The sequence below is a fragment of the Camelina sativa genome, chromosome 14, assembly GCF_000633955.1.
Source record: "Camelina sativa cultivar DH55 chromosome 14, Cs, whole genome shotgun sequence".
Taxonomy (NCBI): Eukaryota; Viridiplantae; Streptophyta; class Magnoliopsida; order Brassicales; family Brassicaceae; genus Camelina; species Camelina sativa.
Genome location: NC_025698.1, coordinates 28,407,443 through 28,417,573, shown reverse-complemented (window position 1 = coordinate 28,417,573; position 10,131 = coordinate 28,407,443). Strand labels below are relative to the sequence as shown.

General features: G+C 33.0%; 1 protein-coding gene and 1 pseudogene across 1 annotated transcript; both read left to right on the top strand.

Moving 5' to 3' along the window:
* Positions 4,322–5,342, top strand: LOC104744082. Its single transcript, XM_010465108.1, has 3 exons — positions 4,322–4,537; positions 4,618–4,842; positions 4,926–5,342. The coding sequence occupies exons 1-3, from the start codon at positions 4,322–4,324 to the stop codon at positions 5,340–5,342; spliced, it is 858 nt and encodes a 285-aa protein (XP_010463410.1).
* Positions 6,025–10,099, top strand: LOC104744081 (annotated as a pseudogene).

Sequence of the window (10,131 nt, the reverse complement as noted above, 5' to 3'; positions counted from 1 at the left end):
ATTCATCCAAATATAGTTCAACCTGTTTGATTCTATAGTAGTGAATGCATCGACTAAAAACTGCTGGAATAATTTGCCTGCCATAACAATAATCGAAGATTCTTCGTATCTTTCAAATATTCTATACGCATAAAATTCCCTCATGGTAACCGTTTTCCTTTTACGTCCACGGGTATCCATGAACCCTATATCGTTGCCTAATCTGAAACCATCTTCAACATAAGGGAACAACAATGGGTATTGTAAAGGCAAGTATGCGGGATGAAGCTCACTTATCCTTTGTAAATTACCCGAACGACTTTCTATAACAATGTCACGTTTATTCACACCAGCCGTAAAATCTCCGGGTATTAGAGCAGCAACCTCTTTGCTTGTAGGAAGATTATGAGTTCTTGCATCAATAGTTATTTCTGAAGGTAACATTAATCGCAAACCTTTTCTACCGTCCTCCATATTAAATCTTTCACGTGCCGATCTAAACGCCCTAACATGCGGGTTATGACTATCAAGCATTTTTTTGAAAGACTGTTTAGCCACTCTCTTTATTTTTTATTTTAAAATTTCACATTTGAGATTCATCTACATGTTTAGGTTGAAGTTTATGCTTTGTTTTGCTCACCTTATCAATAATAACTTTCTCAAAGTAGTAAATTTCAATGACTATAAACTAAACATCCATAAGTTCAAAATTTATCCTAAGTGTTACATGTTCTTTTATAAGAATGTGTTCCAATGAAGAAAAATCAATAACTAAGTAATGTAAACATTGTTTAACTAAATCTTACTATTACAAGTACTTTATACTACTACTATGAGTTCTCCTTAGTGATTTATATTGTTCATAATGTGTAGAATTCAAGATTTTTATTTTGTGACTTTAATTAGGTAGTCTTAAAATAGTCACACATTGCGACTGATTTGCTACCGTGTTACGACTGAAGACTTTTGTCAATATTTTGCTACTAATTTGAGACTTGTTTTGCGACTATATTGTGACAAATATCTGAAGACTTTGCGACTAACACATGCTTTAGCTACTCTTTTAAGACTGCTTAGCCACTCTCATTATTTTTTATTTTGAAATATCACATTTGAGATTCATCTACATGTTTAGGTTGAAGTTTATGCTTTGTTTTGCTCACCTTATCAATAATAACTTTCTCAAAGTATTAAATTTCAATGACTATAAACTAAACATCCATAAGTTCAAAATTTATCCTAAGTGTTACATGTTCTTTTATAAGAATGTGTTCCAATGAAGAAAAATCAATAACTAAGTAATGTAAACATTGTTTAACTAAATCTTACTATTACAAGTACTTTATACTACTACTATGAGTTCTCCTTAGTGATTTATATTGTTCATAATGTGTAGAATTCAAGATTTTTATTTTGTGACTTTAATTAGGTAGTCTTAAAATAGTCACACATTGCGACTGATTTGCTACCGTGTTACGACTGAAGACTTTTGTCAATATTTTGCTACTAATTTGAGACTTGTTTTGCGACTATATTGTGACAAATATCTGAAGACTTTGCGACTAACACATGCTTTAGCTACTCTTTTAAGACTGCTTAGCCACTCTCATTATTTTTTATTTTGAAATATCACATTTGAGATACATCTACATGTTTAGGTTGAAGTTTATGCTTTGTTTTGCTCACCTTATCAATAATAACTTTCTCAAAGTATTAAATTTTAATGACTATAAACTAAACATCCATAAGTTCAAAATTTATCCTAAGTGTTACATGTTATTTTATAAGAATGTGTTCCAATGAAGAAAAATCAAAACTAAGTAATGTAAACATTGTTTAACTAAATCTTACTATTACAAGAACTTTATACTACTACTATGAGTTCTCCTTAGTGATTTATATTGTTCATAATGTGTAGAATTTAAGATTTTTATTTTGTGACTTTAATAAGGTAGTCTTAAAATAGTCACACATTGCGACTGATTTGCTACCGTGTTACGACTGAAGACTTTTGTCACTCTTTTGCTACTAATTTGAGACTAGTTTTGCAACTATATTGTGACAAATATCTGAAGACTTTGCGACTAACACCTGATTTAGCTACTCTTTTAAGACTGTTTAGCCACTCTCTTTATTTTTTATTTTGAAAATTCACATTTAAGATTCATCTACATGTTTAGGTTGGAGTTTATGCTTTGTTTTGCTCACCTTATCAATAAAAACTTTCTCAAAGTATTAAATTTCAATGACTATAAACTAAACATCCATAAGTTCAAAATTTATCCGAAGTGTTACATGTTCTTTTATAAGAATGTCTTCCAATGAAGAAAAATCAAAACTAAGTAATGTAAACATTGTTTAACTAAATCTTACTATTACAAGTACTTTACACTACTACTATGAGTTCTTCTTAGTGATTTATATTGTTCATAATGTGTAGAATTCAAGATTTTTATTTTGTGACTTTAATTAGGTAGTCTTAAAATAGTCACACATTGCGACTGATTTGCTACCGTGTTACGACTGAAGACTTTTGTCACTCTTTTGCTACTAATTTGAGATTTGCTTTGCGACTATATTGTGACTGATTTGCTATCGTGTTTTGGCGGTATATATTCCCACCACTTAATTAGTGGAATTAATCTAATTAATTTTGGCGTTTTTTTCCCCCAATTATTTTGGATGCGACTAATGTGCGACGAAATTGCGACGTAGTTTCGTTATTAACTAGGCAAACCCATTAAACGATTAAACACTTCTTTCTTCTTTTCCAATTCGATCTAGGGTTTTTTCTCCCGAAAACCTCTCAACTCTCCTTCTCTCAATCCTCTCAATCCTCTCCTTCTCTCAATCCTCTCCTTCTCGATCTAATCTCTCAATCGTCTCCTTCCTCTCCTTCTTGATCTAATCTCTCAATCCAATCTCTCCTTCCTCTCCTTCCTCTCCTTCGATCTAATGCCTCCTAAGGGTAAGGCTTCTTCCAGAGGTCGCGGTGCCAGAACCGCCACAGGTGTCCGGATCTACAATGGGAATAACAGTTTGTCTTCTCATTCGTCAAACCCCTCTAACCGGACACAGTCTACGACATAGTCGACAAGCCATTCACACCAAAGTCGACCTTCTCAGTTTCCGCCAACGACAAATCCAGCGCCGATAACGAGTCCATCGCCGAGTACCCATCCACCGTCGAGGGAAGATCCTGAAACGCGGAGGGAACTTACACCGCCGAGTACCCATCCACCGCGGAGGACAAATCCTCACCAACTGCCTCCTCATCAACCGCCTCCTCATCAACCGTGGAGGACAAATCCTCACCAACTACCTCATCATCAACCGCGGAGGACAAATCCTCACCAAGTGCCTCCTCATCAACCACCTCCTCATCAACCGCAACAAAACCCTAATCGTGAAGAGGAAGATAATGGTGAAGAGCAACAAGATCCAAATGTCGATTACTACCAAAAGCTGTTGGATGGTTTGCTAAGACTTCCAGGCCGAGAACGACTACCACTCTTGTCTGAGCATCCTATCCCTGGTGTCGAAACGCTATGGTATTAAACTCTTTCCTTTGCTTTTGCTTTAAGCTTCTTGAAGTGTAGAAGTTAAGTGTAGTTGTTGATTACTCGGTTGCTTTTGATCCAAATGTTGATTACTAGGTTGCTTACTCGGTTTTGCTATAAGTGTCTATAAGTCTATAAGTGTGAGGTTGTTGCTTTAAGTGTTTGATATTCAATAGTTTATAAGTGTTTGTAGTTGTTGTTATAAGTGTCTATTAGTCTATAACTGTAGTTCTTGCTTTAAGTGTTTGATATTCAATAAGTCTAAGTTTCTAATTGTTGTTTGATATTCAACAAGTCTAAGTGTCTAAGTTTGATATTTAATAAGTCTAAGTTTGTAGTTGTTGCTTTAAGTGTCAATAATTCTAGTTGTTGTTTCATATTCAATAAGTATAGTTGTTGCTTTAAGTGTCGGTTGTTTCGGTTGTTGTTTGATATTCAATAGTTTGTTTCAATTGTTTCAAGTCCATATTTAGTAGTAGACTTACTCATTTTATGTAACAGGTTTAACCGGCAGAAAGGTCAGCTGTCTCGAGCGATTTCTGGAATATTGAGGAGAAAGTTTGATGGGTCTTACAATAGTTGGAAGGTTACTCCACTGCCCATTCAAGAGCGATATTTCAGGACATTTGGAGTAAGGTTTACTCCTTATTTCTGTTATTATTGCTAACAATGTTTTGGTATTGCTGCTAACTATTTTTTGTGTTATTGTAGCGGAAGTACAATTGGGGTATCGGCATTACTGAGCTCGTTAAAGCAGGTTTCTTGAAGATACCAAGACAAGGATGAAAGGAATTGTCAGTCAAGCAAAGAGGAGTGGTGTCCAACCACCATGGATTGGTGAAAATTTATGGCCTCTTATGTTGGAACATTGGAACACCCCTGATGCAATTGAGAAGAGTGAGAATGCTTCACAGTGCAGAAACTCTGATCGTGGAGGTCTTGGAGTGCACAAACACTTAGCTGGTCAGAAATCATTTGTGCAAATTCATCAAGAGATGGTAAGACTTTTCTTTTGTCGAATTCAACTCAAAGTTTTTCTGATATTTCCATGATTTAATCTGTTTCACTATCATTGTAGGAGGAAGAGTTGGGGCATCTTATGTCACTGGTGGAAGTGTTTCTTAAAACACACACTCGTCCGGATGGAACAGTTGTGGATCAAAAAGCCAAACAAGTTGCTGAGACGTATGAGAGGATCATAGAAGAGAGACAAGCTGAAACGGAGGAAGATGGTCCAGATGGTTCAGAGAGTTCAACACATCATAATCTTTCCCTTGATGAAAGAAATGAAATCTTCCTTCAGGTAAATTCGTTTCTGTCTGTTTTTTTTTAAATCTGGTTCCATTTAGTCTGGGATGATTACTGAATGTTTATCTCTTGGTTTAGTGTACTCATACAGACCACAAAGGCAACCCATTTGGACTTGGATCACTTGTGGAGACACTAAAGAAAAGGAAAATGACAGATAGTTATGCAAGCGCTTCTCCATCAACTATTGGGGAGCTTCAAGATCAACTTTGGCGCAAGATTTCTGAACACGAGGCTGAGAATGCACGACGTGATCAGGAACACCGAGAGTCTCAATCTGAGCTGAAGAGGCTTTTCCTCTTCATGAAAGAAAAAAATCCTGAGATCGAAGCTTTTATGGTTTCTCCTCCTGAATCATCCACACCTGCAACCACCCATCCAGCTATCGCACCTGCAACCAATGCACAGCCCACTGACGGAGGCACCACACCAGGCACCACACCAACCTCCAGTCCAGCTGCCAATTCCCTTTCCTCTAATACTGCTTCCAACTGAATGTGTTGCAATTCCCTGTTTTTTTTTTTATGAACTTGTTTTGCTTTTGAATACTTTTTGGAGGATCTTTTTGTTTAGGATGATAAGTTTGCATGATTAGTACCTTAAATCATCATTCCTTTTGATTAATATCATTTCAAAATTCTAAATTAATCAGATTTAGGAATGCTAAACCGTGACTAATTTGTGACCAAACCAATTCAAAAAATGTAACTACTTTGTGACCAAACCAATTCAAAAAAATGTGACCACTTCGTGACCAATCCAAATTACAAAAATAGTCGCTAAACACAGACTCTTACATTAGTTCCAAAACCGTCCTAATTCTATACAATCACAAAAATGTTAGGACTGTTCTATACAGTCACAAAAATGTCCCCAAATAGACTTGGTTGCAGTTTAGTCGGAAACTGCAACTACCATATACAGTCACACAAACGTCGCTAATATACGACTATATTACATAGTCCTAAATCCGTCGCAAATAAGCTACCATGTTATGACCAACAAATTTTGCGACCGTTTTTTAGCGACCATCGCAAATAGTTGCTAAGGAGTCTGCAAAACCCTTATTTGCGACTATTGAGCGACGATTAGTGGAGTCACAAATGGCCTGTTTTCTTGTAGTGTATTGACTATGAAACCCTTCTTGTACACAGCTCAAAATTGATATCCACCCGAGATGACCGAAAGGTTGGCCGCAAGAGGGATCATGGTAAACAAATATAAATGGGATGACGGTCCTGACCATGATGACGTGACAAAGATATATGTAGGACTTGGTGATGAAGGCATACGTTATATATATTTTGACTATGTCAAGAGTGGAATACAGAAAGAAGGATCACTCTATGGTATGATGTATCGTGGTTGCACACAGATGGTATGGCTTGATAAATCAAATACTAATTTCTTTTTGTTCACTATGGAGAATGCTGATCACTTTCTGAATTTTTGTTTAAACAACTTTTCTGCAGTTTGAGATTGACCATCTAAGAAATGAACACCTAGAATCTGTTGATGGTTACTACGCTGACCCTGCTGGTATTCAATTCAAAACGAATTTCAGGACTTCTGAAATCTTTGGATTTGAAGAAGATAATTGGACTTCACGGGTCTGATCTTACGCATGTTTGCTCTCTTAGAGCATATTTAACTTGGATCACTCCTATTAGACTGGATGGGAAAGGAGGTAAGGGAGGCAAGGAGTGGGATGATGGATCAAACCATGACAATCTATCAAAGATTCATGTACGAGGTGGTTTTGAAGGCATACAGTTCATCAAGTTTGACTATGTCAAGGATAGAATAGTGCTAGAAAATGGGTCCACCCATGGTGTCTCTAGCAGAGGTTTCGCACAGACAGTATGTATNACAGACAGTATGTATTCAAGTATATATATTAACCTTATTTTGAATGTTGTAAGTTTTGTTTTTAATTTCCCAAATTTTTAAACTTTTGCAGTTTGAGATTAACCATCGCAATGATGAATATCTAGTATCTGTGGAGGGTTACTACGACGATGCGTCAGGAGTCATTCAAGGACTTCAATTCAAAACTAACATGCAGAGATTTGATATTATGGGGTATGAAAAGGGTAGGAAGTTTACACTTGAAGCCAATGGATATAAGATCATTGGGTTTCATGGATATGCAGGGAAGAACCTAAACTCTCTTGGAGTATATTTCACAACTCAAACTCCTAATAAATTGAAATGCCAAGGTCTAACTAAAGGTTTATTCTGGGACGATGGCTCTAATAATGATGGCATAAGAAAGGTCTACGTCGATGATACAAGGGACTGGAACATAAAGTGTATCAGGCTGGAGTACGTTAATAACGGCAAAGTGGAAAAGACTCATCGTCGGTATTATGTTAAAAACGAAAAAGAGGTCACAATACGATTCCCTTTTGATTAAGTCGTCTAAATATAATGAATATTCTTAGACCGTATATAGATAAATCTTATTATATAAGAGAAGGTTTTTTTTAACTTTGACTAACAATGTGACATTTGGCACTCTATTTTTGTGACACATGTCCTTCTCATTAATTTTAAATTTAACATTTTATTTTTTAATTTGACTTTATTTTATTTATATCTTATGTGGTGTATAGTTTATTAAAAAAAAATGTTGTATAGTTTGCTTTTTGAATTTTTTTCAACATTGTTACAAAAATATATTCCTTCCATTTTTTAGTTTTAGCATCTAATATATTTCATAATGAAATCATACACCTTAGAACCTAAAAAAAAAAAATACTGATCAACCCAACTAAAAAATATAATCAAATTGAAACCAAATAAAAATAGAAAATTGTTTCATACTTTTAAAGTTAAAACTGAAACCAAATTAATTTATGACAGACTAATTTAAAAATATAGAAAATTTTCTAATATATATATATATATCACTATATTTAGTAGTATTCTATAAGTTACAGTTTGACTGTCTTTAAAACATATATACAATATGGTATCATAACATAATTGTTTTCTTATCCCCATGAAATAACAGAAAACAATAGTTTCAAAATTAATTTATTATTAATTATACTATTTATTTTAAAATGATTATAATTAGAGACAACTTATAGAAGAAAAACATATTTATATTAAATTTAACACACTTTTATTTTCATGAATTTTATAAAAAAAATTAGTTAGACATAGAGTATAAGATATTTGTTTTGTGATAAGTCAATTTTAAAATAATTTATTGGAACAATTTTAAAATTGACTTATCATATTATAAAATTATTTGTTGTTAACTATTACTTTTATATATGAAAATAAATTAATATATAAGACAACATAATTTATCTATCAAAGTAAGGTCTTACACTTTTTTTTTTCCAAAAAACCAGACTATAAATTAATTTATTTATTTTAATTATTTAACGAACATACAAATTAATTAACTTTGCTGTAACTAATTGTCCTATTACTATAAAATGGTTTCATACATTTCAAACTAAAAACTAAAACTAAATTAATTTATGATAGACTAATTTAAAAATATAAAATATTTTCTAATGTATAAAAACTCACATTATATTCAATAATCATATATATTTTATTAAAGACACAACTCAATTTGTATTTAATAGTAATTTATAAGTTACAGTTTGATTGTCTTTAAAACATATGTACTAAAAAAACGTAATGGTATCATAACATAATTGCTTTATCATCTTATGATATAACAAAAAACAATATTTTCAAAAAATAATTTATTGTTAATTATACTATTTATATTAAAATGATTGTAAATAGAAACAATATATAGAAAATAAAAAAATATTAAATTTCACACACTTTTTTTCATGATTTTTTTATAAAAACTGGCTAAACTTATAATATAAGATATTTGTTTTGTGATAATGTTTTAATAAATTATTTTAAAATTGACTCATCATATATAAAACTATTTTTTGTTAACTATTACTTTTAGATGATGACAATAAAATTAATATATAGGACAACATAAATTATCTATCAAATAATTAAGTAATATCTTAAAATTTTTCTTTCTAAACTACTTATCAGTTTTTTTTTCCAAAAAAAATATAAAAAAAAATATAATTTATCTTAAATATTTAACGAAAATACCATATTTAGTTTGACTTTGCTATAAGTAATGATCTTATTACTATAGTAACATACTGTTTAAATAATTCAACAATATATTGTAATCAAAAATATTTAGTAATATGTATTTTAACGTTCCTCTTTTTCATGACCTTCTATGAAACACTATATAACATATGTAAATTATAAATTATAGTTGAACCGTAGTATTATGAATATTATTTTTTAAGACATATATTAACAATTACATCTGTACATTTCATATATAATCGAATAGAAATTTTATTTTATATTTCAAGTTAATAATACATACATAAACCACATATCGCGTGGGCTACTTTCTAGTATACTATATTGTTTTGATTGCAGTTTGTGCTCGACTATCCAAATGAACTGATCACATCTGTGGAAGGGACTATGAGTACTGATTCCGATACGGATATTCGGTCGTTGACACTCAAAACATCAAAAGGTAGAACCATTTCCTTTGGTAGAAAGTCTGATGATGATGTTATTAAATTTGTACTGGAGAAGAAAGGTAATGCTATTGTTGGGTTCTATGGATGGGCTGGATCTTCTAACCTTAAAGCTCTTGGAGCATATTATCGTCCATTTCCTACTCCTCCAGATGAAAATATACTAGAAGCAAAGGGTGGAGATGGAGGAGCTTCTTGGGACGATGGTGGTAGTTTTGAATCTTTTGATGGCGTTAGAAGGATATACATTGGACTTAGCCAGAACGCTGTTTCCTTCATCAAGTTTATTTACTACAAAAACGGCCAACTGGTATTCGGAGATGATCATGGGAGCAAGACCAAAATTGGACTCCAAGAGGTCATTGATTCAACTTCCCTAATTTCAAATCTGTGATTGATTTATTACTACTCTTAACTCTTCCTTTTATTTCTTATGCCGGTTGAGCTGAATTATCCAAGTGAATATATCAAAACAGTGGAGGGTACTTATGATAATAAATCCGGAGTTATCACCATGCTTAGGTTCAAGACCAATAAACAAACCTCTCCACCTTTTGGACTCGTAACAACATCTGGCTTCATACTCCAAAAGGCTGATCACAAGATCGTTAGTTTCCATGGAAAATCCAGCAACATGCTTCATCAAATCGGAGTCCACCTAAGTCTGATCATCTGACTTATGTTTTACTCCCACCACACGTCCACACGTTTGTCTCCTA

Excerpts from the sequence above, each read along its gene's own strand:
- LOC104744082 (XM_010465108.1), top strand. The coding sequence starts at position 4,322 with ATGAAAGGAATTGTCAGTCAAGCAAAGAGGAGTGGTGTCCAACCACCA. Across the intron at positions 4,538-4,617 it reads TGCAAATTCATCAAGAGATG|GAGGAAGAGTTGGGGCATCT; the intron begins GTAAGACTTTTC and ends CTATCATTGTAG. Across the intron at positions 4,843-4,925 it reads GAAATGAAATCTTCCTTCAG|TGTACTCATACAGACCACAA; the intron begins GTAAATTCGTTT and ends CTCTTGGTTTAG.